Source organism: Panthera onca, chromosome C1, assembly GCF_046562875.1.
Source record: "Panthera onca isolate mPanOnc1 chromosome C1, mPanOnc1 haplotype 2, whole genome shotgun sequence".
NCBI lineage: Eukaryota > Metazoa > Chordata > Mammalia > Carnivora > Felidae > Panthera > Panthera onca.
The window spans coordinates 125,611,744-125,629,127 of NC_138346.1; the positions used below are offsets into that span (position 1 = coordinate 125,611,744).

The 17,384-nt window shown below is 35.5% G+C and overlaps 1 protein-coding gene across 8 annotated transcripts in view; it reads left to right on the plus strand.

The window, feature by feature from the left end:
* Window positions 1-17,384, plus strand: part of ST7L (suppression of tumorigenicity 7 like) — a 137,592-nt gene that overhangs the window by 36,901 nt on the left and 83,307 nt on the right. For all 8 annotated transcript variants that reach the window (XR_014138092.1, XM_078451553.2, XM_060626481.1 and 5 more), the window contains exons 12-13: window positions 12,141-12,291; window positions 16,411-16,503. Coding sequence is in view for 7 of the 8 variants with exons in the window: in XM_078451553.2 (XP_078307679.1) it covers window positions 12,141-12,291; window positions 16,411-16,503 (244 nt within the window). In the remaining variant the exon portion in view is untranslated. The remainder of the gene's footprint in view (window positions 1-12,140; window positions 12,292-16,410; window positions 16,504-17,384) is intronic.

The window sequence follows — 17,384 nt, forward strand, 5'->3', positions numbered from 1 at the left end:
CCTCAGAGTTATTAATTGAGATTAAATGAGTTCATATCCTTCAAGAGCTTAGAAGAAGGCCTGACACACAGTAAACATTTCAGAAGTGATTTGTATCGTTATTATCCAGGATGGGATGGAAATCTTCCTGTGTGAGAAGATAAGCAATTGTTATTAACCGAACTATTCAAATTAAATACATCACTAAGATGTATAAAAATTTTATTTAATTCTCTCTAAGAATAACAAAATATGGACCATGTATACCCTGTAGTTGTGGACTTGGTTTCTGTTTCACAAATCCTCTCATACAAAGTGTATTCTCAGCAGTAACAATTCTGATGATGTGCATTGTGCATTGGTCTTCAAAACTACTGCTGGAGGCACTTGGGTACAAGGGAGGGTAGTAGAAATCCTAGGCATTGCCCTAATTAAATTAAATTGTTGGATAGATAATATATCCAGATTGAATCTGCTCTAGATAATCTATAATGCTTTTAGGGGATACTTTTTTTTTTTTATCTTGAACACACACACAAGAAATTAAAGAAGACCTAAATAAATGGAGATATGTTCCATGTTTATGGATTAGAAGACTCAGTATTGTTAAGACCACAGTTGTCTCCAAATCGATCTATGGATTCAATCTAATTCCTATTAAAATCTTATCAGGCTTGTTTGTAGAAATTCACAAACTCATCCTAAAATTGATATGAAAATTCAAAAGACCTAAAATAGGCAAAACAGTTTTGAGAAAGGAGAAAAAAGTTGGAATTCACCCAAATTTATCCAATTTTAAGACATTAAAAAAATTTGTTTTAATGTTTATTTATTTCTGAGAGAGAGACAGAGCACAAGCAGGGGAGGGGCAGAGAGAGAGGGAGACACAGAATCTGAAGCAGGCTCCAGGCTCTGAGCTGTCAGCACAGAGCCAGAGGCAGGGCTTGAACTCATGAACTGTGAGATCATGACCTGAGCTGAAGTTGGATGCCCAACCCAGGTGCCCCAATTTTAAGACATTTTTAAAGCTACAGTAATTAAAATAGTATAATATTGGCATAAATATTGAAATGTAGGTCAATAGAAGACAATAGAGAATCCTGAAACAAACTCACATAATGATCAGTTGATTTTCAACGAGAGTTCCCAAGCAATTCAGTGGGAAAGGATAGTATTTTCTATGGTGCTGGAACAATCAATATGGAGGAAAAAAAGGACCCAGACCCTTCCTTCATACCAAATATAAAAAGGAACTCAATATGGATCATAGATCCAAATATAAGAGGTAAAATTATAAAACTTCGAGCTTTGTGACCTTAGGTTAGGCAAAGATTTCTTCAAAATCATGCTCCATAAAAGAAAAAATTGATAAATTGGACTTCTTAAAACATTTGCTCTTCAAAAGACATCATTAAGAAAATGGAAAGCCAAAGACTGGGGGAAAACATTTGCAAGTCATATACTGTTGAAGTTCTGTATCCAGAACTCAGAAAGAACTCTTACAACTCAATAAGAGGACAAAAAACTTATTTAAAACATGAGTAAAGGAAAAAAAAAAATGGGTAAAGGATTGAATAGTCACTTCACCAAAGAAGATATATGTATAGCTAATAATCACATCAGAAGATAGCATCATGGGTCATTGGGGAAATGCAAATTAAAAGCACAATATGGTACTACTTTATACCCACTCAAATGGCTATACTCACAAAGACCAACAAAATCAACTGTTGGCAAGAATATGAAGAAACTGTGTACATTCCTGCTAGGTATATAAAATAGTATAGCTACTCTGGAAACAATTTTGCAGTTAAACATACACTTGCCATATGACCCATCCATTTCATTCCTAGGTATCTACCCAAGAGAAAGGAAAACCTAGGTCTACACAAAGACTTGTGTGCAAGTGTTAATCGTAGTATTATGCACAATAGCCAAAAACATGAAACAGTCAAACACAAGTAAATGAACAAGTAAATTGTAGTATCTCCATGTAATGGAACACTTCTTAGTACTAAAAAGGAGCAAACTATAAGTACATATAACAACATAGATGGACCTCAAGTGCTTCATGCTAAGTGAAAGAAACCAGACACAAAAGACAACATATATGATTTCATTAATATGAAATTTCTCAAGCAGGGAAGACTGTAGACAGAAAAGCATATCAGTGTTTCCCTGGAGCTGAAGTAGAAGTATGGATTGACTGCACACAGACATGAGGAAACTTTTGGTGGTGATGATTGCACAACCATACAAAGTTACTAAAAATCTTTGAACTGTATACTTACAATGATGAATTTTGTGTCTCAATAAAACTACAATGTATAATTTAAATATAACCATATTCAACTAGTATATATTGTGTATATACTTTAACCTTTAAAAAATTTTTTTTCAATGTTTATTTATTTTTGAGAGAGAGAAAGAGAGAAACAGAGTGCAAGTGGGGAAGGGATAGAGAGGGAGACACAGAACCTGAAGCAGGCTCCAGGCTCTGAGCTGTCAGCACAGACCCCGACATGGGGCTTGAACTTATGAATGACAAGATCCTGACCTGAGCTGAAGTCAGCTGCTTAACCGACTGAGCCACCCAGATGCCCCTATACTTTAACATTAAGTCATTTTTATCTGTAGGTAGAAATTTACATATGTCCCCTCAACTAAATGTCAAAGCCAACTCTATCAAAATATCCAACTATCTCACGGTTCAGGAGTTTGAGCCCCACATCAGGCTGTGTGCTGACATTGTGGAACCTCCTTGAGATTCTCTCTCTCTCTCTCTCTCTCTCTCTCTCTCTCTCTCTCACTCTCATACCCCTCCCCTGCTTGCACTGTCCTGTCTCTCTCAAAATAAATAAATAAATGGGGCGCCTGGGTGGCTCAGTCCGTTAGGTGCCCGACTTCAGCTCAGGTCATGATCTCATGGTTTGTGAGTTCGAGCCTGCTTCGGATTCTGTGTCTCCCTTTCTCTCTGCCCCTCCCCCACTCACGCTCTGTCTCCCTCCATCTCTCAAAATGAATAAACGTTAAAAATTTTTTAGAAATAAATAAACTTAAAAAAAATCCACCTAAGTAGAGTGGTGCTATAACCTTACATTACTGTTTGTGGATATACACTTTAACCTGGATATTTTCAAACAGGATAATTATTATTTTTTTTTTTTAGAGAAATTTTAAGGTCCAACAACTTGGATAATATCCCACTTAAATAACATTAGTATTATATGAACTAGAAGAGCTCTGGTATTTAAGGCTGTTTTTGTGAGGGATTTACAAGTTATGAAGTATGTACAGATTCAGATTTTCTTCCACCCCCACTTATGCTCTCTATCCCTGCCTCTCAGCCTAAAGCCAAAAAAAAAAAATAAAGGCTTTAGAAATTTTCTTCCTCAGGGCACCTGGGTGGCTCCGTCGGTTAAGCGTCGGACTTCGGCTCAGGTCATGATCTTGCAGTCCGTGAGTTCGAGCCCCGCGTTGGGCTCTGTGCTGACAGCTCAGAGCCTGGAGCCTGTTTCAGATTCTGTGTCTCCCTCTCTCTGACCCTCCCCCGTTCATGCTCTCTCTCTGTCTCAAAAAAATAAATAAACATTTAAAAAAATTTTTTTTTAAATTTTCTTCCTCAAACTTAAGCTGTGGGTTGTAATAACTTATTTACCCTAATGAACAATGACCTGTAAGTAACTAAGTAAATTAATTAATCTTTTATTCTTAAAAATTTGTTATGCAAATTTGCCAAATGTTATATGACTTTTACCAGTAAGATGACATAGGATGAAGCTGTTTTAGCAGGAAAGATTTTTGGGCAACTTTCCACAGAACTACAACAGAAATGACTGTAGGTCTCGGAGTGTGCAGTTTGTTAAAGCTGGAAACTATTAGAAACGCAGTAGAAAGAGATCACATAAATCTCTTCAGGCTATGCATTTGCTTTAGATATCTCATTAATATTGATTGTACAGATTTTTTTAATCTACTGAATGAATTTCTGTGTACAGTAACTATGATAGTAATAGCAAAAAATTAAAACAATGTGTTTTCATGGTTTTTGACTTGTTCTTTATTACTTAGCTATGGTTTTGGTTCAAAATTTTTTTTAGTTACCAAACAAGAAAAAGATTGTGTATCTTTCAGCTACTATAGAAATTGTCAAGGGCGCTCGGGTGGCTCAGTTGGTGAAGTGTCTGACTTCAGCTCAGGTTATGATCTCATGGTCTGTGAGTTCAAGCCCTGTGTCGGGCTCTGTGCTAACAGCTCAGAGCCTGGAGTCTGCTTCGGTTTCTGTGTCTCCCTCTCTCTCTCTGCTCCTCCCTACCTTGCACTCTGTGTCTCTCTCTCTCTCTCAAAAAATAAATAAACATTAAAAAAAAGAAAAAAGAAAATGTCAGGCTTTTTTTTTTCTTTTTTTAAGGATGGAACACGTTTCATACCTTCTGATTATTCATGATAGCCCCAAACTGGAAACAACCCAGATGTGCATTAACAAGTAAATGGACAAATTGTGATATATTTATTCACTGGGATACTTTTCAGCAACAAAAAGAAAGAACTGATACAAGTAAACTATGGATAAATCTCAAGAATATAATGTGTACAAAAGAGTACATACTGAATGATTCTACTTATGTGGTGTCGAAATTAGAACAGTTGTTGCCTCAGGTAGTCAAGGTAGGGAATTAACTGGAAAGGAGAACTTTCTGGGGTGATGGAAATGTTCTGTGTCTTCATTGGTGTGTGGCTTGTCTACATTTGTCAAAACTCATCAAATTGCATGCTTAAGATACGTGCATTTTATGGTACATCAGTAAAGGTAAAAGAATCTGACTCAGCATGGAAAGCACTGTCAAAGTATCATGCCTTCTGATTAAATGCGTTGATATATATGAAGCACTTAACACAATGTCTGAGTGTCAGGCAACAGTACTGATCATGGTGATTATTGCTTTATTACACCTCCATTACCATTTTTGCTTCCTGTTTAAGCTGTTCCTCTATGAACTCTTTTTCTTAGGAGTATTACTTTAGTGCTCATGGCCTTAGCATGTGTCAGATTTGGGGATTCTTTTGTTGAGATGAGGTAAAAGTGAAGATATTGAGACAGCATTAACTAATTTGAATTAGTTAATACCCTGAAAATAATTTGCATCTTGTAGTAGAAGCTCTTGGGGGAAGAGAACATTTAAAAACAAAACAATAACAATTTGAGTACATGTTTCAGAATATGTTATCTGTAGCTTTGAAAAGTTATTAGTTCTTATTTTATAACAAAAGCTGTTTTGTGTTTTCAAGAAACCAGACCATGCCTGGAGGCTTCTTTAAGTGCAAGGGGAATTTTAAAAATAAATTGATACAGAAAAGGTAAAATTCATTTTGGTTGATCAGAAATTGAAGCATGTAGGATGTTCTGAGTCCCATCCACTAATAGAAGATACCAGCTCTTTAGCAGCAAGCTCACATTTCTTTTTTCTTTTTTCTTCTTCTCCTCCTCCTCTTTCTTTTCCTCCTCCTCCTTCTCCTCCTGCTTCTTCTTTTTAATTTGATAGAGCATGAACAGGGGAGAGGGACAGAGGGAGGGAGGGAGAGAGAGAGAGAGAGAGAGAGAGAGAGAGAGAGAGAGAAAGAGAGAGAATCTCAAGCAGGCTCCATGCTCAGGGTGAAGTGTGATGTGGGGCTCAATCCCATGAAGCTGGGATCAGGACCTGAGCTGAAATCAAGAGTCAGACGCTGAGCCAACTGAGCCACCCAGGCGCCCCTCAAGCTTACATTTCATTGGTCAGATTACCTATATTATAGCAGCATATACAAAAGATGAGAGGGAAACAGGCACTTGATTGAGACTGAGTGGCATAGCAGTAGTAAAGGGAGAAATGGGGAAGTGGTGTTGAAGTCCATGACCCAAAGTTAGGGCACAGTGAAGGCTTTGCCTTTCTGTTATGTTATGGTGTGGTCTAGGTGGAAGAGTTGATCTAGAAAACACTTCTCTCTAGAGGTACTGCTCTGTAGGATGATGTGGAAAGAAGTTTTCCCGTGGCAAATGCCCTCTCTAGTCTCCCTTCCCTCTCCTTTCAATAGAATATCACTTTGCCTTTGCTCCTGAGACTGCTAGGAGTGTTATATTTTCTTTCAGTTTATTCATACAGCTGTTCTGTTTACTTTCTATCTGGGAACTGTCTTTAGTCTTCCCCCGATACACATCAATGTGGACTCTTTGCATTCAGCCTGCCTGTCCAATCTCATAGAATGTGCACTGAGAAAACTAATTGCAGAGATAAATTGGTTCTTGATGTGCATGACTGATCAAGAGCAAAGTACCTTAATTTCAGATGCCTTCAGAGAGATTTTTCTTTAACCTCTGCTTTTAAGAAGAAGATTATAAAGCATTATCATTACTTCAGGTCAGAATTATATTGCTTTGGTCAAAAGCTGTTGTAAGATTTACAAAGTAATAGAAACAAAGTAATCTAAAGATAAATTATAAAGATCAAAGCAATTCAAAGTTAAAGTGAATTTGAGTGTAAGCATAGGTATGGTTTTAGATTTAAAAAAACCATACATTATTATGTCTTTTTTTTAACTATTTATAGCTATTTATAAGCTATTTTCCAAAGTAGCTTTAATTTTTTATTTTCATTTTTAGGAAAAAGCAAGAGACTTGAATAGTCATCTGAGTATATTGTCAATAGTTGAATACAAATTGTTCCTACAATTTCTGATTTGTTCCAGATAGAACAGTAAGGTGACTCCAAGGTAATATGGAAGGTCCTGCAGCATAGTATAGTAGGTACCGGCCTTGGTTTATGTCTTTTATTATATTTTATTTGCTGATAATTTCCAAACCTGTATCTTATAAATCTGGCTTCCTTCCTTGTCTATAAACTTGTGTTTCTATCTGGTTGTGGAAATTTTTACCTGGATATCTGGTTGGTACGTCAGCCTCTTCAATATGTCTCAAACTGAATTTTTAAAATTTTATTTATAAGTTTCTTCTCCAACTTGCCTGTCCTAACTTATTATTATAATTTGGTTTATGGCTTCATTATCATCTTCTCATCATTAATCTTTACTTCTGCCCTTTCCAAATTACTAACTCATATTATAACCTTTGAAATGTCTTTCAGATCTAGTCACCTACTCCATTCCCTTTGTCACTGACCAGTGTTTGTCTTCACTACCTGTTCTTTAAAACATTATCATTGTTGTTATAAAAGTAATGAGTGCTTTTTAAAAAAGAAATCAGACCCTTTAGGAGTTTATAGAATAAAAAGTCCTGTTCTTTCTCTCCCAATTCTACTTCTCTCACGCAACCACTGTTTCTGTTTGGTTCTGTGATGGCCAGACATATTATATGCATTTCTTTATTTTTGAGAGAGGGTGCAGGTAGGGGAGGGACAGAAAGAGAGGGGGGAACAGAGAATCTGAAGTGGGCTCTATACTGACCGTGTGCAAGCCTGATGCAGTGCTCGAACTCAGCCCGATGCAGGGCTTGAACTCAGGAACCATGAGATCATGACCTGAGCCCACGTTAGATGTTCAACCAACTGAGCCACGCAGGTGCCCTTTCTATGCATTTCTAAACATACAGATAAAGATATAGAAATTATTTCAAATACTTTCCATCTTTTACTTGGATGACTAAAACATACTTCTTACTGGTTTCCCTGCTATAAACCCATCTCCACTCTGGCCATTGCCATAGTTATCTACCTAAATAGCAAAACTTGCTCTGCTTGAAGAGCCCTTCTTATTCCCTATCATCTCTCAGATAAGGACCAATCCCTTAGTATTGCATATACAGAAGCCTTTCCCAGTCTGGGCCGGATATCTGTCTCCAACATTACTCCTTGCTACTTCTGCTTTGCTCCTTATCTTGTTATTCCTGAGATTGGTCTCATCATGTCTCCCTACCTTTGTATATATGCTCAGTCTCTTCTCTACATGGCAACTTTCCTACTCATTCTTCAGGATTCTGCTCATCTGTTGCCTCCTGTATAGAAGTATCTTTTATCATTTTTCCTAAGCAGAGATAATGACTCTCTTTTCTCTGTTCCTTCAATGCTTTAATCATGTCTTGGGTTTTGTTTTGCTTGTTTTTTGGTCTATTTGTATGTCTCTTCCTTAGTTCCCTATGAGCTTTTTAAACAGCAGAATTCTTGTTTTACTTACCATTTTATGTCTGAAATGCTGCTTAGAACATAACGGACATGCAGTAAATGTTTGGTAAGTAGACATGTCTGTGTTTTAGACCTACATTGCTATAAAGACCTGTCTAAGTTAAAGAAAGTGAAATTTTAGATCCCATCATTTTTTGGAATTTTTAAGCCATTTTACTTAATATTTTTATAAGCTTTGCTTAATGTTATTATTTTTGACCTTTTAAGAATGGTAGTACAATTTCAGCATGACCTTATTTCTTAACTTATAAAATAACTCAGTTTTTAATGGAATACTATACAACAATTAAAAATAATGAGTTAGATCTGTTAGAGACAGGATGAGATATAAAGATGTATTGTGAAGTAAAAAGCGAGTTATATAAAAGTTTGATCCTGTTTTTAAGGATGTTACGCTTAAAGAAATCCAGACAAATATAACTTGGATTATCTTTTTTTCTTTACTCTTTTATCCTCTAATCTATTAATATATTATTTCTCCTATGTAACTCTGCAATGTTTGAACTTTAGAACACTAAGCATGTACTTTCAGAAGCATAAAAAAAGACCAACACCAAACCAAACCAACCACTCTTCAGTTTTCAACCTCTCCTATTTTTATTCATGGAAAAGTAAAGTCTAGGTAGAAGTTTGTTTTGTTTTGTTTTTAGTTTGCCTAGAGAGTTAAACAATATCTTTAAGTAAAAACTGAAATAGAAGTATGAGTGTGAAGACATTTTAACTATATATATGAGATCAAGTCAGTCAGTTAGTGTTTAAATGCCTACTTTGGTTAGTGTAGTGTGCTAGGTGCTATAGTAGAATACGAAAGATGTAATTTCCGTTGTGTAGTAACTTACAGCTTATACTGGGGGGCAGGAATTGCTGAGTAGCAGTTTGTGAAGGATATAAAATAAGTAATAATCCTTTAACATATTTTAAATATATTTTCCTTAAACTGAAAATTTTCCCTTATATTTTGAGGGTGCAGTTTTAATTCAGTAGTTTATTAGAAGCTGAAAAATAAAAATTGCTTTGCCTTAAAGTCAAATTGGAAAGGACCTTTGGTGGTAGGTAAGACATGATAATGAAAAATAAGATAGCAAAAGAGATTTTTTTCATGATTAAATAGCAAAGATTTTAAAATATAAACTTAAGTATCATTTCCTAATATATGTGCCATATGTGTTTGATTACTATCAGAATTGTCACTTAGATTATTAAACAGTGAAAATACAGATATATAGTTGCTGTTCAAGTATTTTCTTAATGTTTTAAATTGATATCTCCTGGATAATTGTCAACTGAATATCTTTTGCTTACCACTTGCTATGTGACTACCAAGATAGGGTTTAGTGTAAAGCTTTAAAACTTCAGGGTTCTAAAACTCATTGAAAATAATTTGGGATATTTTATCTCCTCTACCTGTGAAGTGAAGCGGAGTTTTAATAGAAAGGGCTTGGTTTATTTATTAAAACAGTTTTCTTCTGAAAATGAGATACTCTTTTTATGATGGAGATTCCACTGTGATTGTTGCATTTTTTTTGCTTCCTACTGAAGAAGCTCTTAGCGCACTTGCTAAGAACATAAGGAGTCATGTCAGAGGTCAGCTATTTGAGTCCATTTTCCCACAGCCGCCTGGTGCGAGTGATCTTTTACTGTGTTTTAAAAAAATGGGCAAGGATTAGAGGGGATTAGAAAGAATATTACCCTCCTGAATATAGGCCCAAGGCACTAAGGGGAGAGAACCCAACCAGGCAGCAAATGGGCTTTGCTTGACCAAGACACAACCTCTGCTGCATTCCTTTAAGAAACTGAATGGGAAATGTTAAGTCCCCAAACTGGATTAGTAAATAATCTCATAGCTTGTGACATCTGCTAAAATAAATTGATGAGCAGACTGCATTCTTACACTTTTAGGAGAGAGCCAGAGACATCAAGATTAAGAGGAGCTTTTTTTCCCCCCAGCTTTATTGAGGTATAGGAGTAAGAGTAATTAAAGATGGGCATTAAACTTAGTATTGGAAAGGCACATTTCATAAACAAAAAAAAATTATTTTAGATATATTGATACAATGTATACATATATGTTGATTAATAGCCTAAGGCTTAAATTTTGAAGTCACTACACCTTTTTGTTGCTTCCTGCTTATAGCAGTTTTGAAACATGTTCCACAAATTCAGCAATTTGTGTTGTTCGTCTCCTTAGTTTGTATAACAGCCCAAGTGTGAGAATGTATCATTTATGACACATCTCAGGAGTGTTTCTCTTTTTATAACAGAAGTTAATGTGGTTTAGACGTTATGACACATAATTTGCTATCAAATTATATAGAACCAAAGAGGTTGTTTCGAACTGTTTTCGTAGGGGAAGTATACTCTGGTCTTAGTCTTTGGAGGCAGTATTTAGCTAACTAAATATTTTTGAAGGTTTTGTTTTAAGTTGACCACTTTAATAGTAAAGATGATAAACAGGTAGTTAAATTTGCACCTTTATGTAATTAGTACATTTGATTATACTGCTTTTGTTGTGGATTGCAATATTAAGGCAAGTATTTTCTTTAAGAATTTAAGGTAGCATTTAATTTTCATGTGTGAATAAGAACTGGTAGGTTATAACTTCTTTAATAGGCACATCCACTAATTCCTTAAATGTGTCTTGCACTGTACTTTCTTGGCCTTGTTCAGGTTGGCCTGTACTCCAGCCCCTGTGTTTTCCCACCCCACTGCCCAATCTGTTCATCCATATTTTACCCATCTTTATCTATAAGCTCAAATCCCAAATGCCATCAAGTGGTTTATTTTCACCACCTAAATCATAACCAATACCTCCTAAACAGAGTTATCATATGATCCAGCACTTTCACTGCTAGGTATATACCCAAGAGAGGTGAAAACTTCTGTTCACATAAAACCTTGTATGTGAATGTTTACTGCAGCATTATTCATAATAGCCAAAAGGTGAAAACAACCAAATGTCCATCAAATAATGAATGGATAAACAAGTGTGGTATATCCATGTAATGGAATATCATTCAGCTGCAAAAAGGAATGAGGTACTGGTATATGATACGACATGGATGTACCATGAAAACATTATACTAAGTGAAAGAAACCAATTACAATAGACCATATATTATGCAGTTCTTTTTGTATGAAATAACCAGAACAGGCAAATGTATAGAGATTCAAAGCAGATTAATGATTGCTTGATTAGAGGGTAATAACTAAAGAGGATGTGGGTTCTTTTTGAAGTGATGAAAATGTTCTAAAATTGTGGTAATGGTTATATATATCTGTGAATATACTAAAAACCATTGAGTTGTACACTTTAAATGGGTGAAGTGTAAAGTATGTAAATTATGTCTCAATAAAGCTGTTAAAGAAAAACTAAAAAACATGAATACCTTCAATCCAAATTCCTGTATACACTGTTTATATCTCTAATAAAGCATAGTCTTGTTATAGTTATTAACTTAAAAAAATCTGTCTTTCTCATTACATTAGGAAATTCCAGAGAATATAGTGTTTCCTAATAGATATAGTGCTTGCACTCAGTAAATATTAATTTAATTGAACTTATTCACAATTAAGTTCCTCACTTGTAAAATGGGAATAAGAGAAAAAAGAATTCAGTGTCACCACAAAATGTTTCCAAAATTGTATTTTATCATTTTTATACTTAATTTTCTTTTGGAAAAATAGATATTTGCTTTCACATTATTTCCTCAGCTTGAGTTTCTATTTTGTATTTAGCAAGGTCATACATAAGCCATTTATCTCCTTATTTATGCCTTTAGGGATATTCTGATTTTTGGAATTTGCATATACAAGCATTTTTTATACACATACTATCAGTATGACCTTCTTGTCATCTCAACTAGCTTAATGTGTGTTTTTTTTTAACCAAATGGACTTTATAAAATTTGAGTCTACATTTTTTGTTTGAATGTAACATAATTTAATTTTTCTCTTTTCTGTGGTGTGTTTCTCTGTGTGTCATTTTTCTAGTATTTACTAGAGATGAAGAGTCTAATTTTACCTCCAGAACACATTCTGAAACGAGGTGATAGTGAAGCAATTGCCTATGCTTTCTTCCATCTTCAGCATTGGAAGAGAATAGAAGGTGCTCTGAATCTGTTACAGTGTACGTGGGAAGGCAGTAAGTATTCTCCAAATGTCCCACTAATCTCTCAGACTATTCATTGCATCCACAGGCAGCCCTTTTAAATGAGATTTCTGCGTTTCCCTAAGGATTGGTTTCAAAGTGAACTCAGAGGTGTTTATTTGGTTTATTTGTAGGAGAAATGCATAATGTACTTATACTGTTGCCATATTTAGGAAAAGCAGAATGAGAAGTCGTTATGGTATTGTCATGTTCATTTAAATTACATATTTGTAAGGAAAGAAAATGAAAACTTACATCCCTTGGTTTATAAGCTTTTTAATGTGGTTGAGTTATTGTTCTAATATTTTTTAAGTTAGACTTTTATTTTCAGATGTATACATCATGAAACTATTTTCCTCACAACTAATATCAAATCTATTCTTTTTTTCAAGCTATTTTTTTTATTGTGGTAAAGTACACATAACATAGAAGTTACTGTTTTAACCATTTTATTTTTTTAATTAAAAAAAATTTTTAAAGATGTTATTTTATTTTTAAGCTCATTTATTTATTTTGAGAGAGAGAGAGTGAGTGGGATAGGGACAGAGAGAGGAGAGAGAATTCCAAGCAGGCTCCTCACTGTTAGTGCAGAGCCTGACGTGGGGCTCGAATTCACAAACTGTGAGATCATGACCTGAAACAAAATCAAGAGTCAGATGCTTAACCGACTGAGCCACCCAGATGCCCCAAGATTTTATTCTTTTTTTTTTTTTTTAATGTTTATTTATTTTTGAGACAGAGAGAGACAGAGCATGAACGGGGTAGGGTCAGAGAGAGGGAGACACAGAATCCGAAGCAGGTTCCAGGCTGTCAGCACAGAGCCCGATGCAGGGCTCGAACTCATGGACTGTGAGATCATGACCTGAGCCGAAGTCGGACGCTCAACTGACTGAGCCACCCAGGCGCCCCCCCCCCCCCCCGGCAAGATTTTTCTTAATTAATCTCTACACCCAGCGTGGGGCTCAAACATACAACCCCGAAATCAAGAATCACATGCTCCACCCACTGAACCAGCCAGGTGCCCCCATTTTAGCCATTTTAAAATGTATAGTTCAGTGACATTATATACATTCACATTGTTGTGCAACCATTACCATCTTCTATTCCCAGAGCATTTTCATCATCCCAGACTGAAATTCTATACCCATTAGATAATGACTCCCCATTCTTCCTTCCTCTCCAGCCCTTGGTAACTATTCTGCTTTCTGTCTCTATAAGTTTGACTAGTCTAGGTATCTTCTGTAGTGAAATTGTACAATTTTTGTCTCATTAAATCAGGCTTACCTCACTGAGCATAATGTTGTAGCATGTGTCAAAAAATCATTATTTCTTAGGGCTGAGTAATCTTCCATTGTATATATACACCATACTTTGTTTATATAGTCATCTGTCAGTGGATATTTGGGTTGTTTCCACCTTTTGGCTATTATGAATGATGCTGCTATGAACATGGGTATACGAATATCTGTTTAAGTTCCTACTTTCAGTTTTTTGGGGTATATACCTAGAAGTGGAACTGGTAGATTATATAATTCTATGTTCAATGTTTTGAGGAACTGTCATACTATTTTCTATGGCAGCTACACCCATTTACGTTCCACCAGCAATGCATAGGTTTTCACTTTCCCTATATCCTTATCAACACTTGCCTTTTTTTTTTTTTTTAATAGCCACACTGATGGGTGTGAAGTGGTATATCATTGTGGTTTTGATTTGTATTTTCCTTATAATTAGCGCTGTTGAACATTTTTTAATGTGCTAATTGGCCATTTGTATATCTTCTTTGGAGAACTAGGTTGTTTTTCAGTGAACTACCAGATCTCTTATTTGTAACTTCTTAAAATCATTTAGAAAATGAAAAAGCTTGATCAAAATGTTTTATCAGTTGAATTTTTATAATAATTGTCTTGGAAAGTGCATTTCTGCTACCATTAAAAATTCAAAAATAAATTCAATACTCATTAACTAGAGTTGGTTGATCCCCCTCAGTTCCCAAACTTTGCACTGAGGCACCTTGGGGGCATTGTGGCAAATTCATAAGAGTGCCATGGCGTAGTTAAAAATTTCAGGGGAAACAACAGTAATACTCAATATGTGTCAGGCATCATTGTTAGTTCCATGTAGTTCAAGGTTTCACCATTAGGTGGCTCTCCATTGTCTCTTTCTTTTAATGCTGTCATAGCTTTGCAAAGCTTGGTTTTTTATTAGCTGCTGTGATTAAAAGAAGTACCACACACACACACAAAAATCAGTGTGGAACAGGAAAGTACGATGGCAGTGTCCAATCTGATTCCAAGGTTTGAAAAGGTATGCAGCGCCCAACAGGTACATACATCCCACTAGTAAGAAAAGATGGTTGTTTAAAAATGAAATAATTGGGGGCACCTGGCTGGCCCAGTGAGTAGAACATGTGACTCTTGATCTTGGGGTTGTAGTTTCAAGCCCCACATGGGGGTAGAGATTACTTTAAAAAATTAAAATATTTTTTAAAAATGAATAATTATTTTTTCCTTTAATTAAAAAAAAATTTTTTTTAAATTCACTGTTAAGTTGTTAGCACACAAACCTTTAAAGTTGTTTGGATCCACTACTTAAGTGGAATTGTTATGTTTCTTTCAGCCTAGGGGCATCATAAAAAATTACTGAGATATGAAGGGCACCATGTATCCTTGAGGCAAAGAGAATTTGGGAATCTATGCATTAACTACTTGCTAAGAGTCAGACACTATGCTTACCTCTGACAATATGCAGATTAATGAAATTGGGACTAATAAAACTGAGGAGCACAATGTCTTTGTGTCATTAGGCTTCTTTTTGCTGTCTCTCTAGTAGTCTATAAGCTCCTCAAAGCCTGGTACTCTATCTCATTGATCCTGTATGTGTCTTCAGTGCCTAATGGTCTGCCTGGCACATAAGAGGTTTTGAATAAGGATGTGACTTACACTGAATTTCATAAATAGTCTTCTTTATGAATGATTTTTCTAGTGTTACCACTGATTTGCTTTGTGACTTTGGACAAATCCCCACTTTTTATTGTGGCAGAACAAAATTCATATTTTGACAAAAGTTTTTTTAAATGTTTATTTATTTATTTTGAGAGAGAGAGACAGAGTGTGAGCAGGGGAGGGGCAGCGAGAGAGGGAGAGAGAATGCCAAGCAGGCTCCATGCTGTCAGCACAGAGCCCGATACCGGGTTTGATCCTGGTATCTCACGAACTGTGAGATTGTGACCTCAGCTGAAATTAAGAGTCGGACACTTAACCAGCTGAGCCACCTATGCACCCCTTGACAAAAGTTTATAGAGCTAAGCACTAAAGGAAAAACAAAACTTAATCACAGTTTTGATGAATACTTAGCTAGTTAAGTAGGTAAACAAAGATTCCCCCTTTAAGAAGTCTTCAAGAGTTGGTGATAATCTAGATCAGGGATAGGTAAATTTTTTCTGTAAAAAGGCAGATGGTAAATCTTTAGTCTTTGTGAGCCATAGTCTCTATCACAGCTACCCAACTCTTGTAGCATGAAAGCAGCCTAACATAATATATAAATTAACAAGCAGTTTTAACATCTGTATTCTAACAAAATTTTATTTACAAACATAAATAGTGGTCCAGATCTGGCCAAAGGGCCATACTTTGGTGACCTCAGAACTAAATTAAATTCTGCTTGTAGAAAACTTTGGTGACATCTAACACATGAAGTTAGTAGCCATTGGGAACTCTTTCTGGGTTGCCAACAGTCATGGTAACAACAGTGATACATGTTGCAATTTTATGAAGGTTCCTGGAAGAAAAGGAAGTTATACCCACAGAGTTAAGTCTGTTGTGTTTGTAGTGAGAAGACAGAGGCAAGAGGGACTCAGCAACCTTGTTATCCACTACTCCCTTTAGTTTTATTTCAACCAGACCATTCACTATGCTCTGAATAAATCTTATTCTTCCCCTTATTCCTTCTTTTGCTTCCTTTGTGTCTTTCATCTAAAAGATATCTCTAAAGGAATTAATAAATGCTGTATGAAAATTTTATAAAAATATGTATCCACAGTAGCTTTGATCTGTAGTATGGGATGGAAGTGAGTCTGAATTAAATGTCAAACTATATATTTTTTTTCCTCAGCTTTTAGAATGATTCCATACCCTTTAGAGAAAGGCCATCTATTTTACCCTTATCCCAGCTGCACAGAGACTGCTGATAGAGAGCTATTACCTAGTAAGTAAATATTCTAGTTTTCCTAAACTTAAAAGTAGTTGTGAGATTGTTTTTCATAGTATTTTCTCATGATAAAAGTGCCTTTGGTTGAAATTCAGGATACTGTTTAAAATACTATTTTAGCCATTTCTTGGATGTAGTTGCAAAATTCAGTTCATTCCCATGTATTTTGGGGGTAAAATTCTGTGTTAGATGTGATAAAGAACACAAAAATTGAAGATATTTAAAAGAACAGTCAACTAATAAGCATTTAAAGAAGAAATAATACCATTCATTCACAAACTCTTTTCAGAAAATAAAGGAGGAGGGAACACTGCTCAGCTTATTCTGCGAGACCAGTATGACCCTGATACCAAAACCAAAGACATTACAAGAAAAGAAAACTCTAGAACAATATCCCTCATGAATACAGATACAAACATGTTCAACAAATATTAGCAAACTGAATCCAGCCACATATAAAAAGGATTATACTCCATGACCAAGTGGGATTTACCTCACAAATGCAAGTGGTTTAACATTTGAAAAGGCAATGCATCATGTTATTAGAATAAATGACAGTGGATACAGAGAAAGGGTCTGATAAAAATCCAATGCCCATTCATGATAAAAATTTTGAAAAAATTAGGAATAAAAGAAAATTTCCTCAACCTGATAAAGAACATCTACAAAAAACCCACAACTGACATCATACTTAAGTGGTGAAAGACTGAATGCTTTCTCCCTAAGTTAGGAATAAGGCAAGGATGTCTGCCCCTCCCACTTCTCTTCAGCATTGTACTAGGGGTCCTAGTCAGTGCAATCAAGCAAGAAAAATAAATAAAAGGCATTCATATTGGAAAGGAAGAAGAAAAACAATCTTTATTCATAGATGACATCAT